The following is a 21,139-nucleotide window of genomic DNA, read 5'->3' as shown; positions in this document are numbered from 1 at the left end:
CTCTTGCTGGCCCCGCTCTTGCTAGGGGTTCTGTTTGGAGTCACGTTCATGCATCCCCACCAGTGCTGCATGTGGTGTTCCCCAAAAGGGCTTGCAGGGGGGTCCTAACCCAGTAGCAGCACCCAGGTCACAGTGGTGTCTCCATCTGCTGAGCAACCTGAAGCTCCCTCAAGGCAGTGAGTGAGGGGGGACGCTTCTCAGTAGTTTTTATTACATAGAGCAGTAAGTTCAGTGCAGCTGGCAGGGAGGGGGGTCCTGGAGAGGACTGGGGGGGAGTGCTTGTGGTCACTGCACACAGCAGCTGGTGTCACTTCATCTTCAAGAAGTCTCTGCAACAAGACCAAATAAACCTTCACTGTATCACTGACCATGCTGTGCTGCTCAAGAGCTTCATTTCTGATCCCTGGATCTGGGTCTGAGCTGGGCTTACAGAAAAGCACCCAGGCTGAAGAGCAACTGAGTGCTGTCCTCAGGGCCCCTTCCCCATGCTACCAAGGCTGAGGATGAGCTTAGAGGCTGAACCTCAAAAAAATTGATGCCAGCACCATACGGAGGTGAAGGAGCAAGGTCAAGGCACCTGTGTGGTTGTGTCCAAGGGGGATGCACCCTTGGAAGAAGTGACCAAAACTCATTCTATGCCTCCCACCCCATTTCTGGAGCAATACTTACTTCACCAAGGTGGGCAGCTCTGGATTGAAAGAGATATAGTCATGGCCCAGGCCAAGTTTTTCAGGAAAGGTAATGAACTTCACTTTGGTTTTGTCCTTGTAGGCACTGCGTGCTGTCTCAAAGAGCTGCCAGGGGATGGGAGCACGGTTAGCAGCATGCACAGAGGTCCCCAAATCCCCTCCTGGCACCCTGGGGAAGGCCACCCCCTCTCCCTCCTCTTCAGTGCCCCAAAACCAGGCTAGACTAGTGCCCAAGCCCTGTTAATGCCCACAGGGAGAGGATGGTGGTCTCACCTTGCGACCCAGATGTGGAGGCACCACATCATCATCTTCTGCATGCAGGATAAGGAGCGGGCAGGCCAGCACCTTCACACTGCGGGCAGCAAGCACAGCAAGGGGGATTCACTCTGGAGCTGCCAGACCCATGGAAGCCTCCCCGGGCAAACCTGACTCCCTTTCCCTGATGTTGCCTTACAGAGCTACCTCAGCCCACCCAGAAGAACTTCCCCAACTTGATGATGCCAGGCTGCCCATGGCAGTGATGGAGCCCTCATCCCTGGAAAGATTGAAAAGAGATCTAGATCTGGTGCTGAGAGATGGGGTTTAGCAGTGACCCCAGCAGTGTTGGGTTAATGGCTGGACTTTGTGATCTTAAAGGCCTCCAAACCCAAATGACTCTGCTGCTCTGTCCATGCTGCTCACCCCAGCATCCTAATAACTTTTAAACCCCTGCAATGGGGTCCTCAGGGTTAAAAAAAACACCTGTCAAACAGGTGGTGGCTTTTGGCAAAGATGCCCACAACTAGGCAGGAGGAGGGACCTGCCACCCCTGGGTGTGGGTGCTGCAATCTGGGTGGCACTTGAGCACGTAGGGCTCCAGAAAAACCCAATGTTGGTTTGTGGACTTTGCTCAAAAGTAAAGTTGATATCTGAAGTTACGCAAATAAAAAGCCACTTTAAAGCATGAGTAAGCTGGGCAAACACAAGAGGAACTATGTGGTGTGACCTGTCCAAGCTATCCCTCCTCTTCCAGGTGGTCCCAGCATCATCCCCACATCCCTGCAGGAACTCACTTCTCATCGCTGCGGAAGAACATGTCGCCCAGGGCTAGAGAGTCCAGGATGAGGTACCCAAACCCTGGGAACTGGCGGTAGATCTGCCAGGGAGAGAGTTGGGGGTGGGGGGAGAGGGGTGCTAAATCATGCCTTTGATGTACCCTGCCTCTGCTGGGGTGAGGCCTGTGTGGCTGGGGATGCCACCACTGGGAGACCCCACAGGCAGAGCCCACCACCCATCACCACAGAGGGACCCCACAGACAGAGCTCCCCACCCATCACTGCTGGTGGACCCCATGGACAGAGTTCTGGGGCTCACCTTGGTGATGGGGATGTGAGCAGCTGCATCACGGATGTTGGTATAGGGTGACTCCAGGACCACAGCGTCAACCTGGACCCCTGAGAATAAAATGGGGCAAGAGCAGGCATGGCCTGGAGGGTCCATCCACACACCTCAGTGTGTGCTTCCATCCCAGGCAGCAGCTAGGAGGCCAAAACAGCTCCCTCCCACAAGGGAGGATAAGAACAGTCACTTGTCATCACCACAAGGGCCAAGCCTGATGCTTGAGCAGAGAGTGACAGGGATCCTCAGCCCTTCTGTGGCCCCCAAAAATTTGTGGTGACATAGCCACACTGGCCCTTACCTCGTTCCTCCTGCAGCTTCCTTGCCACGTTTGTGGCAATCCTGTGACAAGAGAGGAGACAGTGAGGGGGAGCAGCCACAAAGTCCTGATGGGGTGCATGGTGCCCTCAGCACCCCATTCCCTGGTGGCTTTTACTTGCAGGGGCCTCCACCAAGGAGCTGCTCCAGCCCCATGGTCCATCTCCGGGTGGCACCAGTCTGGCCCCAGCACCCACAGGGTGTCCTCACTTCATCTGTCCCTACACCTACCCTGTCCCCAAGGAGTGTCCCCAGAAGAGGATGCTGCTGTTCCCACTCCGTGCTTTGGCCCAGTCATAGAGTGCCAGAACATCCGTAGTGAAGCCACTCTCCGTGGGGTGCCCACTGGAGTCCCCATAGCCTGCGGGGGACATGGTTCGGTGTCATGACACTGGTGGAGGGACTGTCCCCACGGAGGTCACTCAGCAAGGGGCCAGGAAGTGACTTTACCTCTGTAGTCAAGAGCTAGGATGTGGAAGCCAGCAGCCCCCATCATCTGTCGGAGGAGCAGAATCACGTTACATCCTGGGGGGCAGGGGGATGCAGCCCAACACCCACCCAGAGTGGCTGAGCTCACTCTGCCCAGGGTCCCTCTGGGGTTCCCAGAGCCAGCATAAGGAGCTTTACTCCAAACAGGTTCTGGTCCCCACACAGGGGACCACTTACCTTCAAGAACTGGACACGGTGGCTTGCAGCTCTGAAGGAGACAGGGAGGTTAGATCTTGGGGAAGGACCCTCAAAGCACCCTCCCTGCCAGCACTGGTCCAGGTAAGGGACCAAAGTGACCTTTTCCCAGGAGAAGAGAGCTGGATGCTCTGGGGTGGGTGGGTTTTGATGTTTCCCTTTAACTCAAAGGCACTTTTCTCCCTTGGCCCATGAGGTCAGAAACCACCACAGCACCTCCAGCTGGAGCTCCCCTGGGAGAAGTCTTCCCCTGGGAAAGGTACAAGCATGCTCTTGGGTACTCACCTGGTCCCCCCATTGCCATGCAGGTAGATGATCACAGGGTGATCATCAGCAAGTGCCTCCTCGTACCAGTGCTGGTCCTTGCCCTGTGCCTCTGGTGCTCTGCTGCCTGGCAGCGTGTGCCTGGAGAAACCAGAGCAGCGTTACCCCAGAGGTCCCACCTGTGCCCACAAGAGATGCCAGGGCTGCCCTGCTCACCAGATTCCCACTGTGATGTCTGGCTCAGTGGTGAGGTACAGGCTGACGGTGTTGTTCAGCAGCAGCTCTGGCCGACGAAGGTCCACGAAGAAGGGGAAGGCCACTGATGGAGAAATCACAGCCTTCACTTGGGCAGCACAGAATCCCAGCATGGTGGGGGTTGAAAAGGACCTCTATGGATCATCCAGTCCAACCCCCCTGTTAAAGCAGGGGCACCCACAGCAGCTAGCCCAGGATCACAACCTCTAGGTGAGTATGGAATCTTCCCAAAGGAGGAGATTCCACAACCTCCCTGGGCAGCCTGCTCCAGCACCCTCACACCAAAGAAGTTTCCTGTTCAGGTGGAACCCAGAGGGTTTGTGCCTGTTGCCCCTCATCCTGTCACTGGGCACCACTGCAAAGAGTTTGGGCCATCTTGCCCTCTATACTTTAGCTATTTATCAGCAGTGAGAAGACCCCACCAGAAGTACCCAGGAACCCTCATTCCCAGCTGCTTTTAAGCATTATTCCCAAAACAATGTTATTTTTTGTTAGATAATTTGCTCAGAAGTTAAGGGCTGTGCTATACCCAGCTCAGGGAGGGAGCAGGTGAGCACAGCCCTCTACTACCACATCCCACCTTCTTTCCTTGCTCTGTTGACACCCTGCATGCCCAGATGTGTTGCAACATCTGGCAGCAAATAGGGTTGGCAGCACTGAGTTATTGGAGCTTGCAAAACGTGAGGCACCAACGGAGAAGTTCCTTCTGTGGCTCCTCTTGCAGCCCACGGTGCTGTCCTGGTGCCACCCAAGTGCTGGGTGCAGCCCCACCCACCTTCTGGGGACATCCACCCCCAGCTCCCTGCTTGCCGAATCTCTGGGAGGGGCTCTCTCGGCTGGGACAGCCTCCAGGCACTCACGGAAGTTCAGGAAGACGAATTTGGTGAGCACGTAGGGAAAGAGGCGGATGAGGAAGGGCACGGAGATATAGATGAGGAGCAGGTCCAGCAGGAGCGTGCGCAGGCCAGGGCACCAGGCCAGGCGGCCCCTGGAAGGCAGACGCCCATCAGCACATCCCCTCCCACCACAAGGGTTTTGGGACACCGCAGAGTGGGGTCCTCATTCCCAATCCTAGTTGTGATGGTTGGTCACAGTGGATTTTGCTCCACAAGGGTTTGAAGCTGCTCTTTGTGTCCCCTTGCAATTTTTCAGGCAAAAGGAGCAAAGCTGGGAAAGGGCCTTGGGGAGCCCCCAGCACAATGGGAGAAACCAGTTTCCACAGCAATGTTCCTCAAGTGCCACCAGCACAGGTGAGGAGTGCAACCACCTCCAACAGCTTCCTGCTTCAATGGGCAGGGGTATGCACCCAGTGAGTCACCAGTCAGCCCCAGTTTCCAAGAGGGAATAGAAAGCTAAGAGCTGCAGCTTGCCCAGCACCAGTATCTCTCATGGGATGATAGTGCCAGATGACAGGCAAACTATTCCAGCACTAGGAAATTTAGAGCAGAGGTTTCTGCTATGTGTCCAAGCCACTGTGTGCCTAAGGTCACCATCATTGCTGCTGAAACAGATTTAGCCTGTTGCCTGCCCTGCAAAGTACCACAAGATGCTGAGAAAACAGGTGCCAGGGCAGGTTGGCATGGTCCTCTGGGTAGGCCAAGAGGGTGCAGGGTGCCATAAGCCATGGGGAGCTCCTCAAAACCCAGTCACCCTCCCAGACTGTGGTGTGAGCTGTCCCGCTGTACAGCAGCAGCAACGGACCTGCAAAGCCCTCAGGGCTGCTTCAGTTAATTACTGGGTGCTACTCCTGGTCCACACCTCACGTTTAAGTGCAGGACTGAGAACTCACACCCACTCTGGCACAACACCTCACAAGCTGGGACCAGGGAGAGGTGTCCACCAAGGGGTACCTCTGACAACTGTCACAGGAACAAGCCACCACGTGGCTTCATAGGGATAACAAGGTAACATGGGGACACCGGCACAAGGTGCCATCATGATCGGGGGTGGGGTTCATGGCCATGATATGGGATCGCAGCCATGGCGGGATGACATGGGGGCACGGCTGTGGTACAAGGCTGGGCACAGCCGCGGCTGGAGGGGGACACGTGGGGTTACGGCCACAGCACGAGGTGACAGCCCCGACGCAGGATCACGGCCGTGGCACGGGGACGGACCTACGGAACATGCGACACAATGACAGGGGACACAGTCACGTGGTGGCGAAAGACAGGGGCACCCGTCAGAGAAACGCCACACAGGGACAGGGACACGTGCGCCCAGCAGAGCCCCCCACACTAGCCCAGCAGCCCGGGCTGCCCACCCCGCGTTGGGCCCTCACCGCTGCCGCCGGGCCGTGTTGTTCCTGCCCTCTGCATGGCCGTTGTCGCCGTCCCTGTCCCCGCTGTCGCCGAGGCCCCGCTCCCCTCGTCGCCGCATCGCTCCTGATTCTGCCACTGCCTCCAAGCTCCGCCCGACGTCAAACAAACCCCGCCCCACGCACACAGGCCCCGCCTCACAGCCAATAACAACCCGCGCAGACAGCCCACGCCTCGGCAATAAAATCCTGGTGCAGGCAGTCGGGGCACGCCCCACGAGGCCGGGGCACGCCCCACGGCCAATAAAGCTGCACCCCGCACAGCCAGGCCCCGCCTCCCACCCAATCACAGTCACCTCATGCAGCCAGGCCACGCCTCACGCGCCTAGGCCCCTCCTCACTCCCTACCTCTCCTCTCTCCCCCTCCGCTCCCGCCTACATCTTCCATTCTCAGCCAATCACCTGCCGCGTCCTCCAGACCAAGCCGCGCTCCCCAGAGCCCCGGGGTGGGGCGTGGGCTGCCTCTGCTGGTTGGCCGCGCCCTGCCTGGGCTCTGGGACGTAGGGGGAGCCCCGGGGCACCCCAGGGAATGGGGGGACCTTACTGGGGCCGCAGTCCCCTATCCCTTACGGGGAGCTGGGAGCCAACAGCATGGGGACACACTGGGAAAATCAACCTTGCCACGGCAAGGAGAGTCCATCTTACTAGACAATACCCAAAATAAAGGAAAAAAGCTTTTTCAGCCCAAACTTGGTGACCCTTGGCTTCAGCTAGAAGGGGACAAACCTGCTGCTGGTTGTTCTCTCTCACCCACAGCTTTGTCAGGCTGAGTCAGACAGAACTTCATAGGCTGAAGCTTCCCACCAGGAAAGAATTAAGCCAGTTTCACCAGTATTCCCAGTTGAAAATCTGCCAGGTGCAGGAGGATGTGCTGCCTGAATGCACACATGGCTGGGACACGGTCTGCATCACCCTGTTTGCCAGTGGGGTCCACAACCAGGAGGACTTGCTTAAATGGAGCATGGAGAGCAAGGCTTGGAGAGAAGCCTTTTTGCAGAGGAGCACTCAGCCTGTGCTGGCCTTTCGAGCTGCTCTAGTCCCACCTACCTTCCGAAGCAAAATCTGTGCTGCTTTTCCTGAGCTCCTGTGATTGGTGGGACATGAAACTAACTCATTTTCCTTCTGTTTTTGTCCCCCGGAGATGCTTGTTCCTTTGATTCTTGCAGTTTTGAGCAGTTCCTTTGATTCTTGTATTTTTGAGCAGTGTATTTTTGTAAGGTTCTTTATCAAAATATCCAAAAGATCTTCAGACTGGAAGAAGATTGATTTAGATTAGACATTAGGAGGAAATTCTTCCCCATGAGGATGGTGAGGCGCTGGAACAGGTTGCTCAGAGAAGTTTGGGAGGCTCCAAGCCTGGAAGTGTTCAAAGCCAGGTTGGATGGGACCTTGAGCAACCTGGTCCAGGAGGAGGTGTCCATGCCCATGGCATGGGGTTTGGAACTTGATGATCTTTAAGATTCTTTCCAACCAAACCATTATACGATGGTGGGACAAACTGCTGGCACAAGGCAGGAGTTGGGCATGTGGCACTCCAGTGCCCATGGTTATGGGCTTGGTGAGACGCTCATGTGCAGCTGTGTGAATCAGTGAGGTTTATGTGGCCACAGACTGAGCTGATCCTGATTGCAAATCCAAAGACAAACTGGTCTGGTCAATCCAGGGTTGTGGGCAGGTGGTTGTGCATTCACAGTCAGCAGGTGTTGCAATAAGGTGGCACATGCCACCTGCAAGCTGCTTATCTCATGCTACATGCAAAGAAGAAGATAGTAGAAGCGACCAGCAAAACCAGCTGGTTTTACATACCCAAGAGCTTTTTCCCTCCATCCTCATTTCACCCCATTCCCATGTAGGTGCTGGGGCTGCAGCTGGGGTACACAGCAGCACATCATCATGAAGACGAAGGGATAGGTGATCCCCAGCACCTTCTCTTTGTGGTCCACAGGGATGAAAAGGGTATAGGCAGTGCTGCCTTCTAGGACTTTATCTGGCAGTGGGAGCTGAAGGAAGTCAGCATGAAGTTCTGTAGAAGCTTTGGCGACACACACTGCAATGGAGCATCCTTGCAAATACTTCTTCCAGCAAGGCTCTGGCACAGCAAACGTTGCAAATCTGAGGATCTCCTTGGCTGGAGGGAAGATCCTGCAGCTGAAAGGATGAGCAGGTTGAGGCCCAAGCACCGGTGGCGGAAATGAGACTTGTGCAGTGGGGGCTGGACATGGGATGGCAGCAACGAGCTGCAGCCGAGGAGATGCGGAACTGCTGCAGCTCGCCATTGTTTCAGGTAAACAAAAATATCCAAGTTTGGACTTATTTCATCCCAAACTTCTCCCTTCACCAGCTGGGGGATGGAGAGCTTTCCAGCTGGATTTTCCTACAGCTTCTTTTCCTAAATGCCCCCTTTGTTTACTTTTTGATGATGGTTTCATCCTTCTTTTTTTTTTTCCCTTTTTTTTTCCCCCTTTTTTGTTTTTCCTCCTACTTTTTGTGTCTTTATTTTATTGCCCTGCTATTTCCAGGCCATTTTTTCCAGTAAGAGACTAGGGCGAAGGGTGTCTTGCCCAACATGGCACAATGGGAGGAGACCCCCAGAAGGCATGAGCAGCTTTTGGCTCCCCCAGAGCTCCCATGGGACGTGGCTGGACTTCTCCTCTCCCCAGCAGAACAAAGCACCCCATTGTACCGGGGAAATGGGAAGGAAAGCATGACGGGGCAGCCAGAGCGGTGCTGGGAGGGTGTTCCTACAGGGACTCAGCACCCATGGCCTCGCAGAGGGGTCACCCACTGCCTGCGCAGGCGCCCGCAGCCACTGACCCCATTTTTTTGGGGTGGCTTTGTGCCAACCCTTGAGCTCACAGCACTGGGACCGGCCCAGCCGTTGGAGGCAGATTGTGTCCAGCAATCCTGGATTTTCCCACATGTGCTTTTTTTGTGTGTGCGGTGTGTCACACGTGACAGCGTGGGCGAGCAGGAGGTTTCCTTCCTCCAGGGCTGGCTGCAAATGCCACCATCAAATGCAGCTGCTTGCTGGAAAGGGGCTCCAAAAATAGATTGGTGGGGGTCTGTGTCTGTTGAGGCTCCAGGGATGCTTGAAAAATGCTTTCCTCCTGGGAGAAAGGGGGGAGGGAATAAAATCAGGATGCCTTTGCTAACAGCTGGTCTTAAAAATGAGTCAGGAATTTGCACTGCACCAAGAAGCCGGGGGGGGGGGGGGGGGGGGGGGGGCTGCACATCCCTGTGGGGACACAGGTGTTCAAGAAACATGTGGACGTGGCACTCTGGGACATGTTTTGATAGCCGTGGTGGTCTTAGGTTGCAGGTTGGATTCAAAGATCTTAAAGGTCTCTTCCAACTAAAACAATTCTCTGATTCTATGGGGACATCGGGGGAGCTGCATGTCTCCATCACCCGGCTGAATGCATGCCTCCAAACACGCGCCGAGCTGCTTTGTTGGGTGACTGGAGGAGATGTTTCGGGGCTGTCACTTGGATTAGCGAAGAGAAGGAGGAGGAGGAGGAGGTGGTAGTGGAGGAGGAGGAGGAGGAGGAGGAGGAGGGGTTGAGGAATAAAGGTCCTGGCACTCACCGGGCTCAGCCGGGCTCGCAACAAAACAAAGCACCAGATGGTTTCAACTTCAACATAATGTGGTGGTGAAAAAGGGTTTGAGCTGGGGCTGGGAGGGGAAAAAATGAGGAAAGAGAGAGAGAAAAGAAAAGAAAGGAAAACCTCGGGGAAGTGTCAGCGCTGAAGAAAGACTCAGAGAAAAATGGCAAATGTTAAAACACCCAAACAAAAAAGCCCTCCCCCGGCACAAAGCCGTGGTTGCTAACATCTGTCCAGCAAAGCCACTCACCAAGGTTCCCTTCCCTTTAAAGTCACCATGCGGGGACATGGCCCCATCCTTGGGCAGGGCTTTGCTTGATGCTGAAAGACCCATTTGCTTTTGCCATGTACCTGGCAGGCAGCAGATCGACCCTGGGTGCTGCAGCACCCTAAGTCATACTGGTAGGGGCTTTGTATATCCTCCAGCCCAGCCACTCTGATAAAGGAGGGTCACCCACAGCAGCTTGCCCAGGAACACAATGTCCAGGTGGGTTTAGAATCTCTTAAGAAAAGGAGGTTCCACAACCTCTCTGGGCAGGCTGCTCCAGGGCTCCAGCACCCTCACAGCAAACAAGTTTCTTCCCCTGTTCAGATGGAACCTCCTGGGTTTCAGTTTGTTCCCACTTCCCCTTGTCTTGTTGCTGGGCACCACTGACAAGAGTCTGGGCCCATCCTCTTTTCCTCTACCCTTTAGATATTGATCAGCATTGATCATAGAATCATTAAGATTGGAAAATGCTATGAAGTCCAAACATCAACCCAACACCACGATTCCCCCTAAACCACGTCCCACAGTGCCTTGTCCACAAGTGTTTTGAACACCTCCAGGGATGGTGACTCCACCACTTTCCTGGACAGCCTGTTCCAATGTTTGACTAAAGATAAGATCCCCTCTCAGTCTGTTCTTCTCCAGGCTCCTCACAGAGAAGCTCTACTCCCCTATTACACTTTTTAGCTCATGTGTGGGCTCTTGTCTCTGGTGGTAGTCAGTGGGACTGAGGGGCAAACCTCTGCAGGATCTGCTCGGGGTTTAAGCCCAGTTGCACTTTGATGCAAGGCTTGTGCAACTGACCAAACATCCGAGCATCTGCCTGTGAGGTTTTGTGTTGCCTTTGTTTCATATTCCTAAATATTTTGAGCCCACAGGCCTATTTCAGGTGCCTTAAAAACAGGGGAAGAGGGTAGAAAAGTTATGATGTCCCCAGTGTCTTCTCCAAAAGCAAAAATGAGCCCCTGCAATTGTGCAAGGGCAGATTGAAATGTGAGCTGAACCTTTTATTAGGCACCAGAGAATCCACAAGCCACAACCCTTAGGGACAGCCAGCTCTCTGTCACTCAGTCTGTGTCTGCTCCAGCCTCTAATGAGGGCTGCTGAGGTTTAAGTAAAGGGATTGAGTTTGGATGGTGGCCATAGATGATGTGTCAGAGCCCCGCAGCCCTCACTGTGGGATGGCTGATGGGGCAGAGGGTTATCCTTGCTTGTGTCCCCGCACTAAAGCAAGTGGGGGCACAGGCGGGTCAATGTGCCAAGCCACCATGGGTGCTAGGGTGACTGGTGGGTGCCACAAGGTGCAGGGTGACCCCACATCATGGTGACACAAGGACACCCAGGGGGGTTGTCAGCCCTGCAGGCCCCAGGATTGCAAGGAGCCAGGGTGCGCATGTCCCAGGGTGGGGGACAGTGGGGTGACGTGGTGATGTGACCCTCAGGCATGAGGCAGCTCAGGTGATGTACCATTGTTTTTCTGGGACACTGAGGAGCTGCAGGGCCATGTCCCCAGGGACAGTGTAGGACAGTGGGGAGCCATAGTGATGCCAGCCTGGGGTGCAGGACGGCAAGGAGCCAGGGTGATGCTGTGCAAAGGACAGGACAATGGGGACCTGGAGTGATGGCACCCTGAGGTGCAAGACAGCAGAGACCTGTGGTGATGTCATCATGGGGCGCAAGACAGGGAGGGATTGGGGTCATGACACTCTGGAGTGTGGGATAACAGAAAGAGGGGCGATGCCACCCAGGTGAGAGGACAGTGAGGAGCCAGAACAAAGCCATGTTGGAGTGCAGGACAATGGGGAGTGTGGGTGGTGCCACCCGGGGAATAAGACAGTGGAGAGCTAGGGTAGAGACCACCCTGGGATGCAGGTTGGTGGAAACCAGTTATGCCACCCTGCAGAGCAGGACAGTGAGAAGCCAGGTTGGTGCCACCTTGGGGTGTGGGACAGCAGGGAGCCAGGTTGCTGCCATCCTAGGGAGCAGGATGGTGAGAACCAACGTGATGCCACCCTGGGGTGCAACACAGTGGGGAGCCAGTGTGATGCTACCCGGGAGCAGGACATCAGGGACCACAGTGATGCTACCGGGGATGCTGCAGAGCCTGTGGGACCCCTCCTCACCGCCCCCCGTGGTGCCGAACTCCGCCGGTGCCAGGCAAGGGGCGGTCCCGGGCGCACAAAGGCTGCCGGTTCACCCCGCCCCGGGGCTGTCCCGCAATCCCCGTGGGGCCGCCTCCGAGTCTCTGCCCAATAAACACGGCCGCATTTGAACGCGGCGCCTCCCCTGGTACCGTTCCCGTTTCCCTACTTCCCAGCACAGCACCGCACCGCAGGCTCCGCTCCGCCGCGCCCGGAGCTACCGGCACCGGCAGCAGCGCCGGGTGAGCCCGGGAGGGGAGTGAGAGCGGGAATTTACCGGGACTCCAGGAGTGGGGGTGGGGGAGGGGGTCCTGGCTGCCGCCTCCGGTCCCTCCTCCTCTGCGGGCGGTACCGGGGTGCAGCCCGCCCCTTCCCGGGGCTGCCACCGCGTGTGTCGGGAAACGGGACGGGACGGCGGGGGAAAGGGAGCGACGGGAGCGGTGGGTGCTGGAGAGAAGGTGGGTAATGGAGGGGGAGTGGGAGATGCTGGAAGAAAGGGGAGCTGGAAAGGGAGAATACTGGAGGGGGAGATGGGGGAATGCTGGAAAGGAGCGGGGGGATACTGGAAAGGGGAAAGAGGGGATAGTGAGGAGGGGAAGGCGGGGGGGAAGGGGGAATACTGGAAATGAGGAGGGAGGACGATACTGAAAGGAGCAGAGGAGAATATACTGGAAGGGAGAAGGGGAGGATGAAGGAAACAAGGAGACGAGGAGGGAAGGAGATGCTGGAAAGAGGAAAGAGGGGATACTGGAAGGGGAAAGGGGATACTGGAAGGGAGAGAGGGGAGGCTGGAGAAAGCAGCGAGATGCTTGAGGAGGGAAGGGGATGCTGGAAAGAAGAGAGGGGAGGTACTGGAAGGGAGAATGGGGGATACTGGAAGAAGTGGGGAGATGCTTGAGGAGGGAAAGGGATACTAGGGAGGAAGGGGTGGAGTGCTGGGAAGGAGAGAGGGATACTGAAGGATGGAGGGGATGTTGAAAAGAAGAAGGGGATTACTGGAGAAGGAAGGAAGGGATTGCTGGAAGAAGAAGGGAAAGATGCTGGAGAGGAGGAGGGGGTTGATGGCAGGAAGAGGTGCTGGAGAAGAGGACAGGGTTGATGGAGGAAGAGTGAGATGCTGGAGGAGGGGGTCGGGGGTTTCATAGCTGTAGGGTGCAGTGGGGGTTTTGAGACAGAGTTGTGCCAGAATGGATGGAGACCATTCAAAAGCCCCCACAGTCCCTGTCAGTGGTCTTTGCTCGAGTGGCAGTGGTCTGATGGGGCATCCTGCCAAGGGCATTTCATCCTGTGGTACGTCCCTATCCCTGTCCCATCCCTGGAGAGATGCTCCAGACACCCCAAAACACCAGGAACGGGGTTTGGACCAACTCTGCTTGGGCTGAGCTGAGGAAGCAGCAGGCTGTGGCTGGAGGAATTAATAACAGCAGTTGTTTTGTCATCGGCGGAGCCCTTGCTGTCACCAAGGGTGGCAGACAGCATCTGCTGTCTGGTTGCAGAGTGTGGGCCTGTCACTTGTGGTGGGCTAAGGATGGAGCTGAGGCTGTGAGCCAGGAGAAGCCCCAAATCCACAACCTGGAAAAGGGGGGTGAACTACTGGAGATGGGTGTTCCATACAACTAGGTGTCATTTTGGGTTGGATACAAAGGTGTCCCTGCCCATGGCACAGGGGTTGGAACTAGATGATCTCTAAGGTCCCTTTCAACCCAAACCGTTCTATGAATCTTCCTCGCTGCCTGAACTGGGGATGCCGGTGAGAAGCTTGGAGTTATCGCTGTGATTCAGCATCGTTATCTGAGCCGGTGCAGGACTGAGCTGGGTGGGAATTCCCAAATCCCTCCTTTCCTGGCATTGCTGGATCAACTGCCAGCTTGCTTTGTTTACTTCAGCAATAATCAGCTTTGTGCCTTGGACCTTGGGCTTTATCACACCCGGGGCTCCCCGAATTATTGAGCTGATACCCCGAATCCAGCCCAGTTTCCGAAAATCAAACCAGATGGGCGCTTTGTTTTCCCTTGGAAAAGGGAAGGCAGCTCTTTGAAAGACCCTATTACAATGCAAATCCCAGGCTGGCGTGAATATTCAAACCTCTGGGCTCCTTTTGAAGCCCTCTCCATCAATTTATGGTGCTTTGCTAAACCAGAGCAGAGCTTGGTTAACAGAATCTCTTTATCTCTGCTGACTTTGGAGGGGTTTGATGTGGTTTTGGAGAGGTGGTGTTGAGGTGCAAAGCAGCAGGGCTGTGAAAATTATGACCGTGCTCAATGGGGAGGAGGAACTGCCAGCTGTAGAGTTGACTTTGGTGGTGACCCTTGGAGAGCCAGGCATGCTGTCAAGTGATTTACTGATATTTGGGAGCTTGATTGGCTTTTTGTGGTGTGTGTTGGTTGGAGGGTTTTTTTGTTTGTTTTGTTGGGATTTTGTTGGTTGGTTGGGGTTTTTTTGTCTTTCCTTTGGTTTCTCAGTGAGAGCCTTTGTGGAACTGCTGCTTTCTAAGAGTCATAGATAAATATAGTTGTTTGTGTTGGAAGAGACCTTAAAGATAATCTAGTTCCAGCCTTCCTGCCATGGGCAAGGACACCTTCCACTATCCCAGGCTGCTCAAGGCCTCATTCAACCTGGCCTTGCACACCTTCAGGGAAGGGGCATACATGACCTCTCTGGGCAACCTGTCCCAGTGTCTCACCACCCTCACTCTAGAGCTTTTTTTCCTAATATCCAGTCTAAATCTATCCTCTTACAGCTTCAGTCCATCAGATGGAATATTGCAGGGCTGAGCTCCAAAATCACCTGGACCCAAGCAGCACCACTGGGGGGTTGGTGTGTGTGTATGGTAGCTTAAACACAGTTGTGATTGGTGAGATGATTCATTTGGGGCAGGGGATGATGAGTTAGATGTGCTCTTGCTGGAAAAGTTGGAGTTGTCTCAAGGGTTTGGTTTTGGTAGCTGCTGGGAGTCTTGTCATAAACCCTGCCATTAAAAAATTGGGGTCTTGGTGGCTTTTGCCAGCTGTGTTCACATCATCCTGCTTGTCCCAAGAGCAGACACAAGGATCAGTTTCTTTTAACCCGTGTGGGCACTCCCAAATGGCTACTTCTTGGGGAGCAGGTGCTTATGTTTTGGAGATGGCCAATTGATGCTGCTTCACCAGGCACTTGCTGCTAATTGCTAGGCCCTTGCTTGAGTGGAAGCAATCAAGAGCAGCAGCGACAGCAACATTTTTCTTTCCTATCCCTTGAAGGACATGACTTGCTTCAGGCCAGTGACTTGTGGGAAGGGCTGGTTAGGGTGGAGGCAATGTAGCTCATAGCTATGTGCCCTGGAGATGCAACCAGGCAGAGCATCCCTGAGATCATAGAATTATTTTGGTTGGAAAAGACCTTTAGCATCATGGGGTTCAACCATTATCTAACTCTCCCAAGGCTGGTGCTAAGCCATGTCCCTCAGCACCACACCCCTGCATCTTTTAAACACCTCCAGGGATGGGGATTCAACCGTCTCCCTGGGCAGCCTGCTCCAGCGTTTCAGAACCCTTTCAGTGGAAAAGTCTCTTCTAATATCCTAAGCTCTGCAAGACCCTCATGTCATGCAAACATGCTGTCTGCATTAACCCTGTTTTGAACTAAAAAAAGGCATGTTGAGAATTGTCATGTCTCCACATGACGGTTGACCAGGTAGTCCATGTCTTCGTAAGTTTGAGGTGAAAGCTTAGAGGTTGATATTGATTCCAGGCGCTTAATATGCAGAATGGTAATTACTGTTTAAGCCTATATTGTTTGAGTTAAATTTAGCTGGGAGTTGAGCCCTATCAAGCCTCTACATTCTGTGCCAGGAAGGTTATCTGGGTCTCAGGAGGCATTGGATTTAAAGGAAGGAAAGAAATGCTGGGGGGAAAACCTCTCATCCCTCAATGGTTTACTGCTCGGGGCTTGTGTTAGGGAGAAGAGAGATAAAGAATAACGCGGTTGTGGCTCCAAGGAGTTCCTAAACTTGCCCCTTTCTTCACCGTCTGCTCAAGCTGGTCATTTTGGGGAGGGCATAACAGAAGGGCAGCTATAAATTTGAACAGAGTGATGTCCTATGCGGGGAACAGTCCCTTGTCTCCTTGCAGGGGACCGAGGAGCCCCTGCTCAGCTGCCGCCCACTCATTCCCCCCCCCTCCTATTATCCTGCCAGCTCCTGGCTGCCCTCCTGCATCTCAGCTGCTAGTCCATCTGGAGCCGAGATGAAAGGCTGGGGTTTAATTCAGGCTTTGTGTTCCTCTTGTGTTGGTTCCCCCCCCCCCCGCCTCTCCTCATAGCCCTTTCTTTGCTGCCACTCTCCCGTTGCCAGCCTCGAGAAGGCAGCTCCGGCACGCGGGAGCGGAGGGTGGCTGGGCACGCTGGGTCCCTGATGTCACTGACCTCATTATTTTGACTGCTGGGTGATGCCGCATGAGCTCATCAGGTAGGAAGGTTGGGTCTGGTGTTTTGTTGTTGGTTGGGTTTTTTTTTCCCCTTCCATTCTTGATGAGCTGCTGAATAATTCAGTCGGGAGTAGGCATCTTGGGTCACCTTGCGCAGCCGGCTGCGTGCCGGCGCTGCCTTCCTAAGATGGAGGTTGTGCAGGATGCGTGCAGGATTGCCTCGCTGACGGCTGCTCGCTGTCCTTGACTGACTGACAGGTAGGCCAAGAGCAGCGCCTTTCTTTATTCATTTCTGATGCTTTTGCAGCTGGAAAGCTGAAATCCCCCTCCCTCAGGCTGCACAGGGGCAACTGGATCTCACCAAGCTGGTGTGGAGCCCAGTTAGCTCCAACCATCCCTCACCTTGGGGATGTGAGGCTGCTGAAGCCACAGTGCCCTCACCAAAAACTCACCCAGGCTGTAGGGGAAGCCTGGCCCCAGGCAGGAGCCATGCACCTGATGCTCTTTGAGGATTGTACGTTTCTTGCTGATTTTACTGGGCTCCCCAGTGTCTCCTCTGTCAGCCCATCAGGACTCATCTAGGGTGAGTTTTTAAGGCTGTCTGCTTTGGGTGCATTTCTGGTGTGTCTTTGGGTGTGACACCAAGAGGGGGTCTTGATGTCTTCTTTCAGCATGAATGCTTGGGGACGCATTGGGAGCTCTCCATGATAAGTAGGAGAACTGGTTCTGGTGGTGCAGAAGCAGGGTCAGGTGCCAGAGAAGTCTCTGAGGGGCAGGAGGTGGTTGATTCTGAGGATGCTCAAATAAGCCTGGGAAGCTCCAGGGGTTGGAACCACCTTTGCAGTCACCTTTTGTGGTGGGAAAGGCACTCCCCATACCAGTACCCGGCAGCTGCCACTATTGAGCCCAGTGGGTGCAGGTAGGAAATGGGTTGCTGGTGTGAGAAACAAGTTTGTCTTCCTTCTGCTTGCAGACACCTGAGTTTTTGGGTGCTGACTTTTCCTTTGTGCCCTGGGATGAATGCAAATCTGTCCGCACTCTTTGGCACCATCCACAGCACTTGGGTGCTTTGCTAAAGCACCTCAAGAGATATCTGGGGGGAGTGGAAGAAATGGGGCCCCTGGAGGTGTGAGAGTCAGGTAGAGAGGCAGAAGGAGGGATTGTGTCCACGCTCTTGCTGTCCTTGCCCATGTCAGCACAGGAGAAAGGGCAGCCAGGCTGGGCTATTTCTGTCCCATAGACCCTACATGCTGCTTGGCACCAGCCTTGCATCCCTCAGCAGGCACAGGGGCCCAGTGCTGCTCTGCGTTGGCATCTGCTTCTACAACCAGCAAAGTCAAGGACGTGGCTGCTGCAGTGTTTGTGCTGGAGATTTCCCAGTTCTCTGGCTGTGGTGGTGGGACAAGCTGTTCTGATTGCCCCTTGGCCACAAGGTGCTTGGACAAGCTGATGTGGTACCTTACAATGCTCTTGCAGATCAGTGTGTTCCTTGAGGCTGTGGTGGTGGGCAGTAGGGTGAAATCAGGCTGCACCTTGCAGCTCCAGTTGTTCTGGGATGTCTGTAAGCACAGTTGGTGACATGGGAACCCTGTGGTGATGGAGCCATGGAGCAAACTGTCCAGAGAGGTTGTGGAGTCTCCTTTTATGGAGAGACTCCAAACCCACCCGGACATTGTGATCCTGGGCAAGCTGCTGTGGGTGGCCCTGCTTTAGCAGGGGGATTGGACTGAATGATCTCCAGAGATCCCTCCCAGTCCTCACCAGTCTGTTATTTTGCCCCAAGCCAGGCTGGGTGAATGAACAGATACCTGGTGAATCCTTCATTTTGGACAGGGAATTTCCCTCCCCAAACAGTTCCTGGGGCTGTGATGCTCTGATTAGTGTGAGAGGCGAGAAGTCATTCATTAGGAGAGAAGGACAAAGTCTTTGGTTGTGTGGTGGAGAAACCACCTGGGCTTTGTTTGCTGGTCTCCATTCTGGAGTCACCTCTGCTCAAGGGCTGGAGTTGCTGCCACCCTTAGTGTCCCTTCTCAAACCCTTCTCTGCCTTCAGATATAGTTTGACCTGAAGTACCTTAAAAAGAGCAGTGACTCAAGGGGAACATGTCTTTTCTGCGTGGCTTTGGCTGGGGCTGTGGAAGAAAGCAGAGATGCTGCAAGCTGCCATCCAAGAAGATTGATGGTGTGTTGGCCACCCAGACCAGCATTAAAAGGAGCTTATCTGGTGCAGGAATATGTTTTGTGCCTATGGAGTGGGATGTATGTGGTGGCTTGCTGGTCTGAGGTGTTTGGGGTGGTGGGAGAGGCAGCAATTGGGATCTTTATGCCCTCCCCACGACAGGCAGAGGGCCGTGCTTTGCTCACTGCCTCTGGGGAGGTGTTGCTGTTGGAGTAGTTATTTATCTCCTTGCTAAGGTAGTTAAAGCATCACCTGCAACACCTGGGAACCAACTCCCAGGTTATGGAGCTCAAAGGAACAATTTTCCCCTGAAACCCCTCAGATGCTTCAGCTGCACCAAATCAGCTGCTCATGGAGCCAGTGTGATGTGGCATAGAGGGACCTGGAACCTCTACCAGCCCTTGAGGTTTTGGTCTTTACATGCCATGGATGCTATGGTTGATGCTCACCAGCCCCATCTCTCCCCACAGGTTAGTGTGGCAGGCTATGGGATGGATGAGGCTGAGCAGGACCAGTATGAAGCTCGCCTCAAGGAGCTCTTCGACAGCTTTGACAGCACTGGCACAGGGTCCCTGGGGCAGGAGGAGCTCACCGACCTCTGCCACATGCTGCACCTTGAGGAGGTGGCCCCGGCACTGCAGCAGACCCTCCTCCAAGGCAACCTCCTAGGCAGGGTAAGTCTAGGGTGACGGCGGGGTCCAGGACTTGAGAGCAAGGCAGCACCAAGCAGCTGCTTTGGCACACATGGGAGGGTGGTGGAAAGAGGTTTAATTTGTGAGTATCCAACATCCTTGAGGTTCTGGGGCTGCAAGACTTGCAACGTGTGTCCCCCAGCACCATTGAGTACAGCTTCTGGCCTGGGTCACCTCTCCAAACCAGCTCACCAGGTGCTTGCAGAGTGATGGGGACCTAAAACCAGGACTCAAGCCTGTGGTTTGTGTTGTCTTAAGCTGTATTTAAACTGGTTAGGCCAGGTGAAGTCATGCACACTTATCTAAAGTAGAGAACCTTGTCCAGCTCCAGCAGTTGCTGGCTGAGCCACCACTGTCCACATTACTGGGTGTTGGTGTCCACATGGCTGTGGCTATCACAGACCCAGCTGGGCTAGGGTTTTTAGGGGCTGGAAGCCTGTGTAGGAGATCACATGGTGCTTTCCAAAATGATTGTACCTTTATAGAGTTAAATGCCAGGGTGTGGAGCAGAAGCTGCTTAACCTTGGGAAGACCTCATGTTCAGCATGGATGTCCTTGTCCTCCTGTGTTACCTTCTTCCCAGCACAATCATTAGAATGATCCTGAAATCCCATCATTGCTTGTTAAAATCAGATGATGTAGAGCAGGGCAGCCAGGGATCTTGGCAGACTTCTTCCTAACATCCAGCCTAAACCTCCTCTGGTGCAGCTTGAGACTGTCCTCTTGTTCTGGTGCTGGTTGCCTGGGAGAAGAGACCAACCCCCACCTGGCTACAACCTCCTTTCAGGTAGTTGTAGGCAGCAATAAGGTCTCCCCTGAGCCTCCTCTTCTCCAGGCTAATCAACCCCAGCTCCCTCAGTCTCTCCTCATAGGGCTTGTGCTCCAAACCCCTCCCCAGCTTTGTTGCCTTTCTATGGACACGTTCCAACAACTCCACATCCTTCCTAAACTGAGGGGCCCAGAACTGGACACAGTACTCAAGGTGTGACCTAACCAGTGCTGAGTACAGGGACAGAATGACTTCCCTGCTCCTGCTGGCCACTCTATTCCTGATACAGGCCAGGATGCCAGTGGCCTTCTTGACCACATCCTGGTGGCTTGGTAATGACTCTGGAGCATTTCTATTTCATTGGCCCCCTTTTTGTCTTTTGGGGACGGTTCTTGCTTACAACCTACGACCTGAACATCAGAATCATCTTTGTCTGCAGCCTCCCGTGCCGCTTGCCCGTCGCCCGTGCTCGTTAGCAGCGGCAGCGGCCCGTGTCGGAGCGCGAGCCTGATTTAATCACCGGCGGCTCTGCCGGGTTTCCTAGGAAGCACGTCAGGAGGAGAAGCAGCAAACATGTTGCTCCCCCAGCGCAGGCTTCTTGCACCTGCCCCACCGGCTCCTCGCTGCAGATGGTCCCTCTTGGAGCGGCTTTTGTTTGCCTGCACTTCCAAGAGACCGGGATTTATGGGAGGGCACTGGGGAGGGGAGGGTAATGAGGGGGATTGTGTCTTTCTTTCTGCTGAGGGGCAGCCCAGTGGGGCCACGTGCTGGCTTTTGTGCTGGGGGCTTTGCTCCAGGGATGAATGCACCAGAATGGGGCTGCTGGGTTGGGCTGGGAGCTGGAGTTGCATCCCAGTGAGGGGCTGCATGTGCTGCTTCCCCTGCTCCCTGCTCTGTGGGATGCTTTGGGGATTAACACAGAGACGCTATCTCCAGGGGCTGGCTGGGCTCTGTAGATCTTGCCCTGGCTCGTGGCAGAGCCAGACCATCCCAGAACCGCTTTCCACGCTCGGTAGCGTGCGGCAGTGATGCACACAGCAATTCCTGGGATTCCTCAGGAAAGCTCTTTCCTCAGAGTGGTCTCACTTAGCTGTGGGACCATAGAATCATCGAATTCTTTCAGCTGGAAAAGACCTTTAAGATCAAGTCCAACCATTATCAGGCTGCCCTTCTCATTGTGT

General features: G+C 54.6%; 2 protein-coding genes across 3 annotated transcripts in view; one reads left to right on the top strand and one right to left on the bottom strand.

Moving 5' to 3' along the window:
* Positions 1 to 2: 2 nt before the first annotated feature.
* On the bottom strand, positions 3 to 5,999 carry ABHD12B (abhydrolase domain containing 12B). The gene is made up of 13 exons (XM_009899534.2): positions 5,869 to 5,999; positions 4,448 to 4,575; positions 3,549 to 3,651; positions 3,354 to 3,473; positions 3,051 to 3,081; positions 2,835 to 2,880; positions 2,616 to 2,745; positions 2,368 to 2,408; positions 2,043 to 2,122; positions 1,742 to 1,824; positions 963 to 1,041; positions 670 to 794; positions 3 to 329 (listed from the first exon to the last, which is right to left on the bottom strand). The coding sequence occupies exons 1-13, from the start codon at positions 5,964 to 5,966 to the stop codon at positions 308 to 310; spliced, it is 1,086 nt and encodes a 361-aa protein (XP_009897836.2). The 5' UTR covers positions 5,967 to 5,999; the 3' UTR covers positions 3 to 307.
* Positions 6,000 to 18,971: 12,972 nt separating this feature from the next.
* The window catches only part of NIN (ninein), a 74,976-nt gene continuing 72,808 nt past the window's right edge, over positions 18,972 to 21,139 (top strand). For both annotated transcript variants that reach the window (XM_054161642.1, XM_054161643.1), the window contains exon 1: positions 18,972 to 19,171. In XM_054161642.1, coding sequence (XP_054017617.1) covers positions 18,989 to 19,171 — 183 coding nt within the window. In that variant the 5' untranslated portion in view covers positions 18,972 to 18,988. The remainder of the gene's footprint in view (positions 19,172 to 21,139) is intronic.

Source organism: Dryobates pubescens, chromosome 5 (genome assembly GCF_014839835.1).
Source record: "Dryobates pubescens isolate bDryPub1 chromosome 5, bDryPub1.pri, whole genome shotgun sequence".
NCBI lineage: Eukaryota > Metazoa > Chordata > Aves > Piciformes > Picidae > Dryobates > Dryobates pubescens.
Note: the sequence above shows the minus strand (reverse complement) of the source record. Positions and strands in the feature narration are given on the sequence as shown.

Bases quoted from the DNA above. Each gene is read 5' to 3' on its own strand.
- ABHD12B (XM_009899534.2), bottom strand. From the start codon at position 5,966: ATGCGGCGACGAGGGGAGCGGGGCCTCGGCGACAGCGGGGACAGGGAC. The intron at 4,576-5,868 runs GTGAGGGCCCAA...TCTGCCTTCCAG, and splicing joins AACACGGCCCGGCGGCAGCG to GGGCCGCCTGGCCTGGTGCC. The intron at 2,881-3,050 runs GTAAGTGGTCCC...CTCCTCCGACAG, and splicing joins ACCGTGTCCAGTTCTTGAAG to ATGATGGGGGCTGCTGGCTT.